Below are 17,109 nucleotides of genomic sequence, written 5' to 3'. Positions count from 1 at the left end.
ATTCTGTTCCTCCTCCGTAGCACCACAAGCAGCTGCTCTTTCTTTATTTGCACGGCTGAAGCTTCCCAGGAATTTTGGCACTCTCAGTGAGTCTCTATAGTGGGGCCTGCAGTTCCTTCAGCCCAGCAGTAGCAAACTAACAATTCTGATTTTCTTTTCTCATTGACTAAGAAGCAGTGAGAAGATCGCATAGACAAAGCTCCCAACAAACTGCCAAAAATCTTTTTACTGAAAGCTCTGAAGGCCTGGTGTGCTCTTTTCTCTCTCACATGGAGACGTTAATCAGGAAAGTCTTTCACAAATCAGGGTAATCAATATGTATGTTAATTAATCTACTTTTTTAAAAATGGGTATGTCACTTTTGGTATCTAGCATGGTCTTGGAATGGCATGCTGGTGCCTACTTCATAATGGGGGCAAGAGAAAAAACAAAATTGGATTGAAATTCAATTAATTCAATAAGGTTAATGTCATCACTTCCAGTGGATTCAATTTACCTTTCTGTCATATTAAAAGTGATAATTAGGTGGAAACTTTCAGGGCTAAACCCAAGGCTTACAGGGAGCTCCCTATAGCCCTGGTACTTCAGACTGTGCTCCCCTGGTTTAAACGAATTAAAATTCACAATCCCGTTCAAACCACTTGAACACATGCAACCATTTCTCTCTAAACAGCAGTGCGTATTCTAGAAGGGTTGAAAAGCATTATCCAGAACTCAGACCCTGACTGATTTGCAGCTCCAGTGATTTATAGTTGAATCAATTATCTCAAGAGAATGCTGGTGATTTTTGCCTTTTTTCACTTTCACTATCTTTTCATCTAGATAGATAGATGTGTTTGAAGGTGAAAAAAGGCAGAAATCCATCCATCCATTGTGTATGCTCCTTCAGTCTTCAAAATTCATCTACTGTAATGCTTATGTTAGGTCTAAATCCAATTCTGGAGTCCCAGCTGATAGTCCCTTCAGGGGGAAAGAGATAAAGCAAATAAGAATGGGGACAACAGCTGCCAAAATTGAGTTGTGCTCAGGGTGGAGTTGATGTTTTATAAACTACTTGACTGAGGAAGGAGCATAGCCCATCCTATGTAAACAACATGGTAAAAGTAGAGCTCTCTGGAAACTAACTAGAGGCATCAAATCTCAGAGTTTCCCATTCTCTGGAGACAAACTGCAATCAAGAGTAATTTTACTGAAGTTCTTCATCAGTTGGCAAGATTGTTTTAAAGATACATTGTGGAAAAAAAATGAAAATAAGTTTTTGGAACCAATCTTGGCTGGATTTATACAACATGCTAAACCCTGATTACAAAGGATGGGTTCACATAACCAACTAAGCTAGAACCAAAGAAACTTTACTATGGCTTAGTGCAATGTGTGAATCTGCTCTGTTTGGGGAGGGGAGGGGAAATGGGACTGCAAAGTGAGAATGGCCAGTGCTTCTCCCTTTTCCTACCATTATCTCTAATATCCTTTAATAGCAGAGATTATTATCTATTGGACTTACGAATCCAGACATTCTCCTAAACCCCAAACACCTTGATTTAATCTGATTAGGATGTACTGCAAACCCAGTGAAGGTGATCAGTAAACAAGGATGTATGGCTTAGTGTATATGAACCCAGATAAATGGTTTATTCAACAAACCATGATTAAAACAAGGCAGCTTTAATGTGTTGTATAATCTAGACTGAATCTACAGTGGGTGAAGGATGGAAGAGGAAACCATGAGGCTTGGGCAGAGACTCTTTCTCAGAGAGTCTTTGAAGGAAAATTCTAACCCTATTTTACAATCTCAAGGTTTGCATTTAATTCAGACTCTTCCTTCCCCCCATGCCTCTCAAGATTTGTCCTTCAATTGGTGGACTGAAGGAGGAGAAAAATACTAAAAAGTGAAACCAGTAGCAAAGTCCTTGGGGCTCTCATCTCAGCTGGCAATAAGGGGAAATGCAGCTTTTATTTTCCCAGCCTAGATAGGGTGAAGTTGCTGAAATTCCCTCTTCTAATCTGTGTTACGTATATTTAAGGCCTTTCATAAAAGCTGTTAAAAGTACAGGAAAAAGTCAGCCTGGTACAATGCCTTTTCTAATCTGGCAGTTTTCAGATATGTTGGACTCCAAATCCTATGATCCCCAGTCAGTGCATTCCACTGCAACACATCAGTGATGCACTACTGATCTGCCCACCCTCTGCTCCCAGTCTGTCTCTCTGATGCCTTCCAGCTTTATTGGGATAACAATGCCCGCTGCGTCCATTTAGCAGGTGCTGTTGGGGAGGCTGGGTTAGGGTGTGGCACTGGAGTGGAGACACAAGGTTTCAAAGCCCACTCAGCCAGAAAGCTCAACTGGGTCTGTCAACGTCTCTCTGCCTAGTCTATTTCACAGAGCGGTTGTGCTGCTTAAAAGCAGTGAAGGAAAAGAGAAACACCACATATGCCATCATCGGCTCCTTGGAAGGGTGTCAGTGAGGTAAGCAGGAGAGTTCTGCATGTGGATAATTTGCCCATATGTGGTCAGCGTGCGCGCACACACACACACACAGAGTTTTCCAAATTCAGTGCCACGTGGCATACTGAAATTAATAAACGCCCTGGTTCTGGAATGATTGATGGCCACTACCTTAGATCTCTTTAATTGTAAGTTACATATTCAAAAATACAGGCAAATGGAAAGGAATAGGTAATGATCTGGGGTACTCACCGGTTGAGAAAAGTGTTTCCAAAAGGATTGAGTTTTCGGAAGGGTTTTTTGGGGTCCACAATAAGAGCATTGCCTGGTATGATCCCCTCCGTTTCACCATGCATGACAGCAATGAAAGAGTCTGTGGTGGGTTCAGGTCCAATGCGGCTTCCAGGGATATCTTGCTCCAGCAAGTATTTAATGAAGGTAGTTTTCCCAGTTGAGTACTGGCCCACCACCAGTACCATGGGCTTGTTGTCAAAGTCGGCATCCTCCAGAGCTGGTGAGTGAAAATCATGGAACCGATAAAATTCCTCCACTGGAAGGAGCTTCCTCTTGTAGAGGTCTTTCAGGCCCTCAGTAACTGTGCGGATCACTTCTGGTGTTTTCTTCTCGTTCTTTTTCATCCAGCTGAACATATTGACTGCCCTGTGAAAATAGCACTCTGTCCACTACCTGGGAAATAAACTCTAATCACAGGTGAGGCTACAACTAAAGAGAATAAAAGCCTTGACAGAGAGAACCATAGATCTTAAAGAGAACTAGATCTAGAATGTCAGCAATGGGCAAGGCCCAACAATCAGATCCAGGGACTTGAATCAGCTAAAAATCTTAGCTAATAAAGAGTATCCAGTATGTTTATGGATTCTTTAATCCTTTAGGAATGCAGTATCAAATGGATCAACAGATCTCCAGTCAATGAACTTTTGGTAAGCTGGTATAGGAGGTCCAGAACTTAGTTCAGTTGATTTCCTGGAGAGAGAATCTCTTTTGCAGAAGTTGATAGTCCTTCGATGTTCCTCCAGTTCTAAACTTGCTTTCTCCAAGCTTCAGGTGAAAGAACACAGACTTCACTTTGGCACAGGATTCAAGAAAATCTGAGCAGAAAGGAGTCCTTCTAGGTGGGGAATCACTGAGCTTCTTCAGCCTTTGAATAAAATACGTCACTTTATTTTCGGAAAGGCTGTGGGAAGAGGCAATCAGCCAGCACAAAATATGTTGTAGACGAGGGCAGACTGGGACACAAATATCCACATACCAATGTCACTTTCAGATGGAAAATCCCTCTTGGTTGTTGTTTGTAGAAATCCTGATTTTCCCCTCCCCCCACTTCTGGGGTCCCAAAGAATATCTGAAGAGTTCTCTTGCATGAAAAGAAGCTGGCTGTCAAGAGGCATGCAGGGAGAAGAATATATTAACATAAATTATCCAGGAAGGGAGGAGAAGGCTGGGATGGCCAAGAACTCGAGAATAAGTAATGCGCAAAAAATGATGCACATTACCCCCCCCTCCCCAAGTTACAGGAATGTGGGTTTGGCAGTTAAAGGGCTCTGATGCCACCATGTGGTTCAGGGAGGAAAAACTAATTAAAAGTAAATGTGGGGGGAAGAAGAAGTAGGATGATGGAAATCCAAATTTTGCAAAGTATTGTAGATAAAGTGGGTCTGTCTGGGCCAAGGAAACATCTCCTTGGTTCTCAAACATAAGTATGCAAATGTTGAACCCTTAACAGCAATTAGTTAATTAGAGGTCCACATTCAGAAAACAACAGATGAGGATTATTAAATGTGCTCATCTGGTAATGTCTGCACAGTAAGTAGATTTCATTGGTGAGATATCAACCTGCCTCCAGAAACAGGTTCCAAAGACGCACTTGTAGTTCTCATAGAGTCATTGCAGGATTGCCAAAGATTGAGATAAGAACTGATAGAACAGGGATGGGGAAAGACAAGAAGAGTCTAGGCAGCTACATTAAGCAATGATAAAGAGTTGCTATACTGATTTCCAGATGTTATGATGTTCAGTCCATTTAAAGTGATGATTTTTTTTTTTAATCAAGGGAGGCTATGAGATACAAAGAGCAAATAATTGGATGGCTTTGATTCTTTTCTGCTTTAGCAAAACTAAAATTATTTATTTATAAGATTGATAATAATAAAGAACAAAAATTATTACAGCAACTTTGGGTTTTTGGGGATGGGGAACTTGGATTGGGGCCTGAAACTTCTGATGTAGTAGCAGAGTCCAGAGAAGATTAACTGATTTGAGACTGAACTGGAACTAAGCTGTTTTTATGAGATCACTGATGGAGTCTAGCATAAAAACTTTCTGCTCCCCCAAGCCACTGAGTACACAAGCATGAGATTACAAGAACTCAAAGAAGCAAATTTTGACAATCTTGGCTGATGTTCCTCAGATGTGTTGGAAGTGGCTGAGCAATGGTATGAGAACCAAAGAAACAGGGACATGGTATTCACACAAACATCTGTCTTTTTTCAAGGCCCATGTCTTGGGATGTTGTCTTTTTAGAGATAACAGCCTTCCCTCCAAGGAACAGAGTGTGCTACCAGGATCCACTCTCTGAAGAGGCCTGTGTAGGTTTGCATGTAATTTGTGATAACTAATTTTCTTTCATATAACCCCATATGAACTCAAAGGCAACAGTGTCTGACAAAAGACTTTTTCTCCAAGAGGCAGATTTGCTGAATCATTTACTGAGGTCCCGTTTATTTCAGTCCTTGACCTCCAGTTATGCGTATTTTTCCAGTTATGTCTTCTTGTTATTTCATTAATATGGCCCCAGTCACATAAATCTTGAAGTATATATTGCTACAAGTTTGCTCAAGTATTTTGAAACGTAATGCCTCCCCAGCACTGGAGGACAAAAGGCCTCACTGGGCTGGTCACCAAAAAAACAAAAAAAACCCACCATCAAACAAATTATTGGTACCAGTCTGATACGTGCAAGGTCTTGGCATCCAAGATAAATCCCCTCCATCATGTGCACTGTTTAAAAATCCAACTATGTAAATAATACAGCTACATCTTGGAGCAGCCATGGCTTCTTCTGGTATCACTGTTCATCTTATTAAGGACTCCAAGCCTACAGGAAGTCATGAAGCTTCCCCTGATCATGGTCAAGATTATCTCAGACTGAAACAACAATGCCTCTTGAAGAAAGAGCTTCTCACCGATCCTGAATTCAAAGCATGCCCAGTTTCCATTGGTTACTAGCAGCTGGCCCCTATTTCCAGGGCCATGCAGACATTGATTTGGATGAGACCAAAGGTGGGTTATGAATAAAATATGGTTTTGACTCTGAATTACTCTTGATCAGAACCAGTTCTAAAAAGAAGAGAAAAACAGGCAGCCTCTACGCGGTCTCTTTGGCATATAGTAGCATCAGGGGGGTATCTTGCTTGATCAAAGAAAGGACAAAAGTCACTGTAGAACCTCGCTGGCTATGAGAATAACTGAAGCTGGGCTCCTTGAGGAAAGTGTGACACACAAAATCCTACAGCAAATACAGAAACAGGAATAGTTTGGGGCAAATTTACTTTGGTGTTAGGTAAAAATGAATCATATTCACAACTGGAATATATTGCTATACTGCATAAGTAAATAATTTTAAATTATTTTTAAAATTTTGCAACAAGATATCTGCAACCCTGGGTGCCAAAATTTATCCATGAAGGAATGAGTCGGTTTGATATCTGCCAGGGAAAATATTTGAGTAAGGGTTCTTTTGCTGTCTTACTTTGCAATGTCTGTAAATCCTTCAGTTTAACTGATTACTTTAACTGCAATTACATGCTGGGAAACTTTTAATGGTGATTTGTGGTATAAATATTAAGAATATAAGAGCCATGGCAGAAAAAGGTAGCCTTCCCAGTCATAAACTTGGTATTTTTGCAGTTCTACTTCAATACTGAATTATAAATGTCATTTAAAAGTGCAATTGTTCCTGTTCATGGTGTCTTTTATAGCAATCTGAGAAAGCAATTTAGTAGATAAAAGTATCCCCGTAATTGTATCTCTATGGCAAAAGGATTCTGCATTTTGCTTGTTAAAATTCTACATTTCAGGCTGCTGGTAAAAGTTCAGGAGGAATTGTGAGCTTTTAACATTGACTTCCTTTACACTGTAATACTGCATGAACATGCATACATATACATGACTCAATATCTTCATCTGTAATACACTAAGAGCGCACAGACAAATCTTAAAACGTTTTCTTACATTTTTGTACCTTATTTTAAATTATAAGGCACTTTGAGGGTTTTTTTTAAGACAGAAAGATAGTATGCAAACATGTAAATAAGTGAACATGGAGCTTGCAAAATCTACCAGCAATACAGGGTTCTATTCTTCCTGAGCAGTAATAATTAATATTCTGATTATTATGGTGCATGCTTTGTTCACCCCTGCAAAATGGCCCTTTCTCCAGCCCAACCACTAGGAAGTCTGAGGGCTGGGCTGTTAATTCTGGACAGCACATGCCCCATAGGAAGGCACAGTTCTTCTCCCTCTCTGTGTACAAAAAAGTTTAACTGGAGAAGCACTTTGTCTCTAATCTAGACAAGGGCCCTAACAACTCATTGTTTGGAAATTTACTTGTTCTTCTGTCTCGCTGGCCAGATCTCACAAGATCTGAATACGATCCCCAGTGTGATGTATTTGCTATGTTCAGTGTCTATGCAAAAAGCAATGCTCCCGTTCTGACAGGTAATTGCTGGTTCCTAGCGGCAGCGGCCTGCCTCACATTGCATCCACAACTTCTGCAAAGGGTAGTCCCTCCAGATCAAGGTTTTGATGAGAATTATGCAGGCATCTTCCATTTCCAGGTAGGTCTACTAGACCATTATTTCTCAAGGGGCATTTTTCAGAAGGGCGAATGGCTTCCTGTCAAAATGCTCAGTGTTACAACTTCTGGGTTGCTCAATGCCGACTGATGAATGGCACTTCAACCCTGTATGAGATAGCATCCCTAATAGTATTTTTTTCTGTTGTATAAAGATAGTGATGGCTTCACACGTTTTTGCCCAATAGTTAATTTATGTATTTATATGGTGATAGCATTTTTCAAGCTATTTGCATCATGGATAAAGGCAGGACTCTTATGTTTCCAGCCTAAAACTGCCTTCTCTAACCTGGTTCTTCTAATTGTGACCGAGTTTCCTCAGAATATGTCTGTACAGCTGAGTGGTTTTGAGACACCAGTTTTCTCCATGGCACCTACTGGATGAACCCCCAGTTCTTTGTTTCACTGCTGGAGCCAGACAGGGAGAAGTTGGAAAAACAGCCCAAATGCAAAGTCTTTGTCTCCTTGTTGCAGAAAGTGGGCAGGACAAGTAGGAAGTTCCTGCTTGCCAACACTGATATCTTCCAGTGTGACTTTGAGACCAATAAATGGAACTGGTTTAATTCTAGGATGGCAACCAACTATGCCTGTGAGCAGGGTATGGGGAACATGTTTAGAGTGGTAGGCCAAGCTCTTGTTGATCCCCATCTGATGCCCAAATATTAATGAAGTAGAAATAATTCTACTTCAGACTAAGGCTGGAGAGAAACATACAATGTGCTCATTTACACAATTAATTGAGCAGCTGATTTTGAGGGGGGGGGTGAAATTGAGCAAAGGAAGACAATTGCCACAACCCATGCAGTCAACTGATTTCCTTACACAAATGCACCCCAACTTCAACTTTACTTCTGTTTTGCAGGTGTCCAAAGAGGTAACATTCAAGGAAGTTTCACTGGATGGCCGCGTTTTTATTGTATTTGTGAACTACTTCAGCATCTTTGCAATGAAAAGCAGGAAATATCAGGGTTGTAAACTAGACTGGGAAATTGAAAAAAGTCATGGAAAAAGGAAATGGCAGACTATTTTCATACTATTGCCAAAAAACCTGTATGGACATGGCTACAAAGACATCATGAATCACACTTGATTTACAGGAGACTTTTTTTTAAAATTCACTTCTACTACTTACCCCATCTCCTGTCTAGCAGGAATGTCCGAGCAGAAGCTCTCCTCCTTCCACTGCAGTCTTCCAGTCAGCCTTATATATGCTTCCATAGTTGCACTCCCTTCCAAAACTATTGGGAACACCACAGCCTTTCTTGGCCTAGCTCCCTTTCCCATCTTCTTAAGAGCAGTGGTGTTTTGGAGCTCAGTCTAATTGTAGGGCTGGGCCAGAATTTCACTTTAGTTATAGGACTGGCCAGGGCAATTGCGTTGCTTCCCATGCAGAAATATCTCATGGGTTGACTGCATTTCCCTCCTTCCAGGATCTACAAGGCAAGACCTCAGCCCATATGAAAGAATTGCTTTCAAAACTCAAGGCTGTGGGACACATTCATGGGCAAAGGAAGGATATCACAGGAGAATTCCAGCTGGTCCCTGGAGATTACCTCATTATCCCTAGCACAGAGTTTCCACTGAAGGAAGGCAACTTTACCCTCCACATCTTCACAGAATCAAAACATCAGTGTATGTAAGTTGTCAAGATACTACTTGAGCCTTTACGATAACACAGGGATTGCCCTCCTGCACGTAGTTCAATAATCAGACAAGGTAGAATCAGTGGCATATTTTTAAGTAACTCACACTTAAAACTTACTTGTATCTTTATGGGGGATATGAAATCCATTGGTATTCCACATTTGCCTAAAATCTTATCTATGGTTTTGGCTTTGAGTTCCTGCAACAAGAAGTAGATGGAGTCCAAATGCTATTTGGTATATACAAGCTAGCTCCATACGGAGTCCAGACTCAAAAATCTCTTTCAAAAGAAGGTATGAGATCCAGTTCTCAGCCAGTCACAATCAAACAGCCTGATAGTGTCCATTGCCCAAGTAAGAGGCAGATGGAAACCACTGTCCTTTCCCAAAGAGACTGGCTTCTAGGCCATTCCTGTATATCAGAGGGGTAGGAAAAGAGGCATAAGAATGTGAATCTTAACTTCAGGATAAGGAAAGCTCATATTTGATTAATAGTAGTTGCAGGAATTCTGTCATAATGGCTTCTTGAACATTTCTAGAATAAATAAGCTTTTGTGTCCTTGGAAATCTATTATTTCACTTTCCTGCTTAACCAGCCTAGAGAAGTCTCACAGAGTGACTCAAATTTTACAATAAACAATAATGGGGATGGTTTAATTTGGCTTAGAATTTTGTGCGAGTCCAGCCAATTTTAGTTTATATGGTAAGCCATGGGTAAGCAATCCTAGTTTAGTGTGATGCCGTAAGCTAAAAAATCTCAGTGAACATACAGTACATGCGTTTTCTCTTCCCTATGCACAGCTCTTTAACCATGCTTTGTGGTGTAGCATTTCAATCAAACCCGAAGCAGCTGTCATTTGGCTTTGGAAACTGAGACTTGTATTTAGGTTTTGGCAGTAATGACAAGTCTTGGTTTCTGGAAACCCCAAATGACAATTGTTTCTGGTTTGGACAATATGTTATGCCACAAACTGTGATTAGTCATGTGCAATGGGAGAACCAAGTTTTTAAATTTGGCCTGCCATATAAACACAGTCAACATGTCCCTGTGCTGCCATGCTTGGAATAGAAATGGAATCTTGTGGCCAAGACCAAACCCTGGATTAAAGGTATCATGACAGATGTTAAATTATCTCATAGGGAAATGAAATATGTAATCAGTGCAGATGTGAAGATATTAAGTGTAATGGCTCCTATCACTGGATTTAATAGTATTTTATGAGGATTTGATCTGCTGGATTATATATCTTTGCAACTATTTATGTTATGCTGAAATCTCAGCTTTTCCTGCAAATGAATCAAGATTCTAGCCCTAAAGGCCGTAATGAAAACTTGAATGTCTATTTCCAAGACCTTTAAAATATAACAAACAACAATAAGCTTTCAGTACAAGATGGGGGGCTAGAAGAAAGAGAAAGACTGTGCTATGTACAAACTAAAAAGACTTAAGGTTCAAAGTTATACAGATAGTTCTCAACTTACGACGGCAATTGGGACTGGAATTTCTGTAGCTAAGTGATGTGGTCGCAAAGTGTGACCACATCACTTAACGACAGGAATTCCTGCAGTCCTGGTTGCCATCATTAACCAAATCCCACCGTTGTTAGGCGAGGCAACTTCCTGCTGGCTTCCCACAACCAAAGCAAGTGGGGAAGTTGGCAGGAAGTTGCAAGTCCCAGGCTGGCAGGCAGATAAGTGCTACTGGGTGGGGGAGGGAGAGACGGAGTACATGAGAGGTGTGGTGTGGGTCAGGGAAGGTGCGCGAGAGGCATGGTATGGGTTGGGAAGGGTGTGTGAAGGTGTGAGAGGGTGCACAAAGGCACAGTGCAGGTTGGGTGCGTGGGAGGTACAGCACAGGTTGGGGAGGTGTGCAAGTGTGCGTGAGTGGCTGGTGCGGTGGGAGCATGGAGGGGCTGGGAGAGGGTGTGCAGGTGGGGAAACTTACCTTACCAACTTGCAACCTTCCCTGCTGGCTTCCCCATTGACTTTCTGGGGAAGCCAGCAGGGAAGTTTGCAAATGGTGATCACATGATCGTGGGGCACTGCAACCGGTCATAAGTGCGAACCAGTTGCCAAGCACCCAGTTTGCAATCACGTGACTGTGGGGTTGTTGGGATAGCCAGAACGCCAAAGACCAGTTGTAACCACTATTCGTTCAGTGCTGTCATAACTTTGAATGGCTGTTGAACAAATGGTTATAGGTCAAGGACTATCTGTAAAGTTTTATCTTAATCCAGCGTATATAAGAGTTTACTTGCAAATGACTTGCATTGAGTTTCTACAGCCTCACTAATTTTAATGTGCAGTAAAATCTTATTTAAAGATTTCCAGAGCAATCCAAGGCTGTTCTTGGACCTCTCCAACCCCAAAGAGCTCCAGGAAGCTGAAAGCCCTCTTGGTTATAGCCTGAAAAGATGTACAGGTAGTCCTCAGGTTACAACCCTAATTGGGACCGGAATTTCCATTGTTAAGCGAAGCAGTCATTAAGCAAAACATCATATGACTGTGCTGCTTAGCAGCAGCAGCAGCAGCAGCAGTCCTGGTTGCAGTCCTTAGGCAAGGACTTCTTCCTTCTCCTGCCCTGCGTGAACTGCCTCTGCTTCAACTCCCCCCACCTGCCTATCCCCCCCATCTCTGCCCTTTTGGCATCCCTGCACAGCATGGCCAAGGTTAAGAGGCCTGCCCCACTTCAGCAGTCTTAGCCCACTGCCTGCCAGAGTCATGCAGAGCCCTCCCAAAGTCTTGCTTTCAGCAGGGAAAGGTGGTCACTAAGAGGCTTCTCCCTTCCCTTCCCTTCCCTTCCCTTCCCTGCCCAGCCTGGGAGATGCAGCTTCTCCTACAGCCAAGGCCCTGCGAAGCCTTTCCAGCTGAAGTCCTGGCCACTTTGGCCGAACTTTGCCGTGGGGACCATGTGGCACCTTTGCAGGCAGGAACTTCCCAAGCAGAGCATGCGGTGCACCTCGGGACCAGAGCAGGGAGCAGTGGGTTGAAGAGATGGAGCTGCAACTGCAGCCGCCCCAAGAGTCTCCATACACAGCCTGGGGTTGCCCAGTTACCACTCACTCCTGCCTTGCCTCTGCAGCACAGAGGCCAGAGAGCTGCCCCCAAAGCAGCAGTGAGCCCCGGCAGAGGGACTCACATGTTGGCAGCAGCTCTTGGCAGGGAGAAGCAGAACCAGGAGGAGAAGCAGAAGCTGCTGCAGGCGGCAGATCATGCTGGGACTTTTGCACCCGGGCGTTGGGTGGGTCTGGGGCAGGCCAGTGCAAACCCCTCCCCACAGGGCAGGGACATCAGCTTGATTCCCAGCCAGTGGTGGGCTGAGAATGCTGAAGGGAGGCAGGCCTGCCAGGAGCCCGGAGGCCAGGGAGGCATTGGTGGAGGCGAGCCCAAAGCCGATAGAGCCCTGTGCCATGGAGCTGGAGGCCAGCTGGCATTGGCGAGCCCAGTGGAGGGGAGGTGAAGAAGATAAGAAAGGTCAGCTGGGGGCATCAGCGGAATACAGTTGTCTCTTCATCTTGGCCATGCTGTGCAGGGCGGCCAAAAGGGCAGAGATGGGGGAGAGATGAAGTGTAGGCAGTTCGCACAGGAGAACGTGACTATAGGACACTGTGACAGTTGTAAATGTAGACCTGTCGCCAAGTACCCTAATTTTGATCACGTAACCACAGGGATGCTGAGATGGTCATAAGTACGAGGACCAGTCATAAGTCCATTTTTTCAGTGCCATCATAACTTTGAACAGTTGATGAACGTGTGGATGTAACCTGAGGACTACCTGTAATTATGATGGAGATATACATTAAGGTTTATGGGCTTGTGGAGATGGGAGGAGAAGACAAATAGAAGAAAGGCTTATCAGTGCCAAGAGCAAATCCCTGATCAGCCTGGAGAAATAAATGACATTTTCAAAGAGGAGGTCAGATCTCTCAAACAGGTTGAGAAAATAATCTTGAAATATTTTGGTTTGTTTTTAGGACAGAAAAATGAGCACTGGTGAATTCCAATGGCCCTCAACCATGCAACTCAAGTTGGCAAGTATTCATTAAGGCTGACTTTATTATGCTCCTCTCTCTGTGTTTTCCTTCTGTTCCCATAAGGGTTCACCTAGAATTTTAGATCTGGATGGGACTTAAGATTCATCTTCTCTCTTATCTGTAATGACTGTGGTACTCTACCTTTACCTACCCTAGCCATTAAAAACTGTAGTTGGTTCAGAATGCACCATTTGAATGCTGAGACCACTCACTCATAGGATCATGTGTATACTGCAAGTGTTCCACCATTACTAATTTGTGGTGATGATCTTTCAAGTCCAAGATCACTGTCTCCTCCTGCCAGCCTCCTTCTAGCATAAAATCTGAGGCAGAGATTTTTCTTACCTTCTGACTATGGTGGAGAATCAGCTGATGGGGATGAAAATGTGGAATCAGCTGATGGGGATTGAAAATATGGAATTCTTTGTTTGCATGAGTATTGCCAGGAAAAAATAATGCTTCCACTCATGATCACAGAGGATTTCCCCCCTACTCCCCCGACTGGAATAGAATCAAAGACACCCTCTTCTCTTGCTCCTGCACAGAATACACTATTACATTGCGCGTAATAGTGATAATAGTGCCTCTTGATGTCTTTTCTAGCAAGTCCTCTGAAGACCACGTTTTACCTGGAGCTTTGCCAGAAGATCATTCAGTATTTCAGTGTATCCTTTTCCAGAGCTAAAATATGAGCTAAATATTGAAGGGAAAGGGAGTTTCTGTGCCAAGGGGACTTCACCTGAAGCTCACTATCAGGGGTCTCACCCAGGCTCAACAGTAGATTCAAAAGTGTGGGAGTATGGCCCAACCCATTACCTGACTCCAGAGAGTATAATAGGTTGCTGACTGAGGCAGTAGAGCAGCCTTGTCCTTTGGAAGTTTCTAATTATTTTCCCCAAGGAGGAGATGGACAGAACAAAGCTTGAAAAGGCTATGAAAGCACAAACGTTTTAGAATTATGAGACTGGAAGTGTACCATAGCTGAGGGAATGCTGGTTCGGGTGAGACCTGGACTCACATTCCTTTCCCTCTTCTTGCCCCTGATTCCTCCATAATGGCAAACTGACTTGCTTCCTTTAACTATATGACTGGAGAGTGGGAAAGACCATTTGACACAACAAGAGTCCAAGTACTTTTGCTTCAAGCTGCAACAGTGGGAGGCAAGTGCATGACCTGTGTTGTTTAAACAAAAACAAAAACACCCAAACAAACCAAATCCAAACCCACTGACTCACTTCACAAAACAAACTTTGTCCAAACATCATATGATTTCACATTATAACCTGATTCATACAACATATTAAGTCAAAAACTAGGTTTCTCACAAAGTACTCAACCCCATTTCAATCTAGTCTAGCATGCTGTACTAACCCAGTCAATTTGTGGTCCAATGAAGGGTCCATATGCTGAAAGGGTATAGGTCTGCACTGTTGACCAGGCAAGCAGAGGAATCCAGGCTCTTACATTTTTTTTACCAGGCTTATTCAAATCTATACTACAGTTTTCACAGTACCCGTTGTTGAAATTCTCATGTCTGCTAGATTATGGTTCATGACCTAACTACCCACCCCTAGGGGATAGTTAGGCTCTTTGTCCTCTGTCCTTTGTTTGCATTCTTTAAGTGGTCTTGCTACCTATAACAGCTTAACTTGTAGAAATTTAACAAGAATAAGCTTCAGCTTGCTCTTTAAAATAGGTGTAAATTATTACTCCCACAGTGTAAATGAGAATGCCAAGTTTTAGGATACACTAAGATTCTTAAGGTCTGCTGGTAAGGATGTGAATAGGAGCTGAAACAAGTACTAATTAGCTCCCAACCTTATTAGCTCCATAAAATGTCCCACAATGCTAACCTATCCTATTTCTGTTCTGCAGCATATATTTATCCAGTTTGATAAAGACAAATCTGGCACCATGAACATGCATGAAATTCAACTGGCGTTGGATGCCGCAGGTTAAAAAGGGTGTTGAGAGCTTTTTAGAGGTTTGCTTCCTAGATATTTAGAAGCCCATTTTGTAGAATTCACAAGAGGCGATTGGAAATCTTTTGCTCTAAGCTTTGGAGGGATCTCCTGAGTAGATTTACTTACAGTAATGATTATCCTAAGAATTAATAAATAAATAAAAATAACAAATATTACTTCACCTATGAAAGGACCATTTTAGCTGGAAATTTCATTTCTTGCCCTTATGGAATTTTGTACCAAAACTGTAATCACATTGGCCATTTGGCAGAGATAACAAAAGTAAATCTAAATCATGATTTAGCACTTCATGTTGAGTCTCAGTGCTTCCAAGTTCTGGCCAGTTGCTGAAACAGGCCAACTTAAAATGCTAAGCCAAAGCTTTCTGAAGTGAAAGTAAGCTCAGCAAATTTCCTTATAGTTGTGCAACAGGAGAGCAAGTGCAAACCCAATTTAGAGAAAGAGAGGGCAGTTTATAATATAAAGTTATACTATTTTTAAAAATTGTAAAGAGAAAAATGCTTTTTCAAGGTGATAATGTTGACAAGAAAGTATCCTATATAGTTTCTTGCTCCTCTCCCATGCCTAATAAAGGCAAAATAAATTATATCAAGCATATCAAATTATAGGTTTGCTTAGTCTGTAGAATCTATATAGGGCTGCAGCTTTGGCTCAGAAATATAGCATTGCTAACATTGCTCTGCTTTTAGTTAGGATTCCATTTAAACAAGCAGTCAAAGCCCTTTTGGGAAAACATGGGGATCCCTCACTTCAGATCCACTTTGACAATTTTGTATCCTTCATGATTCACCTGGAAAGCATTTTCCATAAGAGATGCCATTCTCATTTTATTATCACCACTGTAATTGTTAACTACACATGCATCCTTCTCTTCCTTCACTGAGCTAAGAACAGAGCACAGGGATATTGCTCTGTTTTATTCTAAAAACAATCCATAAAACATAGAGCTGAGATTTGCCCAATATTATGAGATAAATTTTACTATTCAAAATTGACTCTGATACTCCTTGGTGCTACTCTCAGCTTCCTAGTCTGCACACAACAGGTGCTAATTCCCCAGCTGATGATTTACACAAGTATGACAAGCATCCTCTTTCCTTCCAACAGGGCAATGCAAACACCTGGATGTTAAAGAGGATGGTGTATGAGAAGGAGGTGAGGGAAAAAAAAGCAACCAAGTTTTCAGAGTTTTTACTGGACATATTTTCTTCCATTGCTTTTCCCAGGATTTTTTCACTGCTATAGTTTGCAAGAGATACCCTTCAAGAGATTTTAGACTGATGCACGTCCATGCCCGTCAGTTGTACTGCTTAGCCTATCAAGTGTGAACTCAACCTTCCCTTCTACATTACAGGAAATAGAATTAGCAAACTTTTAATGTAAAATGAAATGTACAGATCTGTAAAAATTATGGTTGTTTTCTATCAATAAGAACATCTTACATTTGTCTATGTAGTATGGGAACATGAAGATGCCAACCACAGAATGTCTGAAAATTACAAGAGGTTCAGTATAGTTTACAGGACATTTAAAATTAATTCTACGCCTGCCATCAATCCCTGTAGTTATATCCCTTCTTTCTGCTTCAGAGTACCTATGTTTTCCTTTAAAGCACATCCAAATGTGAAATTAAAGCTCACCTGGTTTTGCCTTTCAGTGGATGGAACTTGCCACCTCTCCTTGATTCAGAAGAACTGATCCAGCTGTTTCTACTATAATAATCACTGAATGATTGTAATGATTATCGCCAAGTCCATCAGTAGTCATTTCCAAATTAAATAAGCCTCTCAAGTTTTGCATCAGAAATCTGAATTCTGCAATCAGAATAAACACAATGCTGTAGAAAACAACTGCTAACTTTGATTCTGACATGCAATGTGTAGTTAAAAAATACTATGTTGTTTGCATTAAGGTCATAATCATTGCCATTTGTTCTTTATATAATACCCAAGCAGGAGTACTTCTCCATGGACTTTTTGTCATTTTCAAAGCAGTTTTTCTTTCAGTCAAGAAAAGCCAAACCAATTTCTATACCATTTTTAAAAAGAGCAATTTAATTTACACAGAAGTACTAAATGTACATAATTCTTTTAAAAAATTGTTATACACAATAAATACAGTACAAAATTA

At 41.7% G+C, this 17,109-nt stretch overlaps 1 protein-coding gene and 1 long non-coding RNA gene across 16 annotated transcripts in view; one reads left to right on the top strand and one right to left on the bottom strand.

Annotated features, from left to right (window-relative positions):
* EHD2 (EH domain containing 2) overlaps nt 1–4,001 on the bottom strand; it is a 27,364-nt gene extending 23,363 nt beyond the window's left edge. Inside the window, exon 1 of the mRNA XM_007426975.4 lies at nt 2,697–4,001. Coding sequence (XP_007427037.1) covers nt 2,697–3,094 — 398 coding nt within the window. The 5' untranslated portion in view covers nt 3,095–4,001. The remainder of the gene's footprint in view (nt 1–2,696) is intronic.
* Nucleotides 2,195–17,109, top strand: LOC103067770 (uncharacterized). Of its 15 annotated transcripts, none has more exons than XR_015795959.1 (7): nt 2,195–2,465; nt 7,182–8,953; nt 12,935–12,991; nt 13,598–13,659; nt 14,089–14,154; nt 16,087–16,134; nt 16,637–17,109. It is a non-coding gene; the product is annotated as an uncharacterized LOC103067770 (long non-coding RNA). The 15 variants fall into 15 exon arrangements; XR_015795964.1 differs by adding exons at nt 3,087–3,155; nt 4,957–5,050 and having other exon boundaries at nt 2,205–2,465; nt 7,182–7,300; nt 8,180–8,953; nt 13,598–17,109; XR_015795960.1 differs by adding exons at nt 3,087–3,155; nt 4,957–5,050 and having other exon boundaries at nt 2,197–2,465; nt 13,598–17,109.

This window comes from Python bivittatus, unplaced genomic scaffold (assembly GCF_059951505.1).
Source record: "Python bivittatus isolate LINGU-HERP-01145 unplaced genomic scaffold, Pbiv_v1 ctg000310_np1212, whole genome shotgun sequence".
Classification (NCBI taxonomy): domain Eukaryota; kingdom Metazoa; phylum Chordata; class Lepidosauria; order Squamata; family Pythonidae; genus Python; species Python bivittatus.
This window is presented reverse-complemented; position numbering and strand designations above follow the sequence as displayed.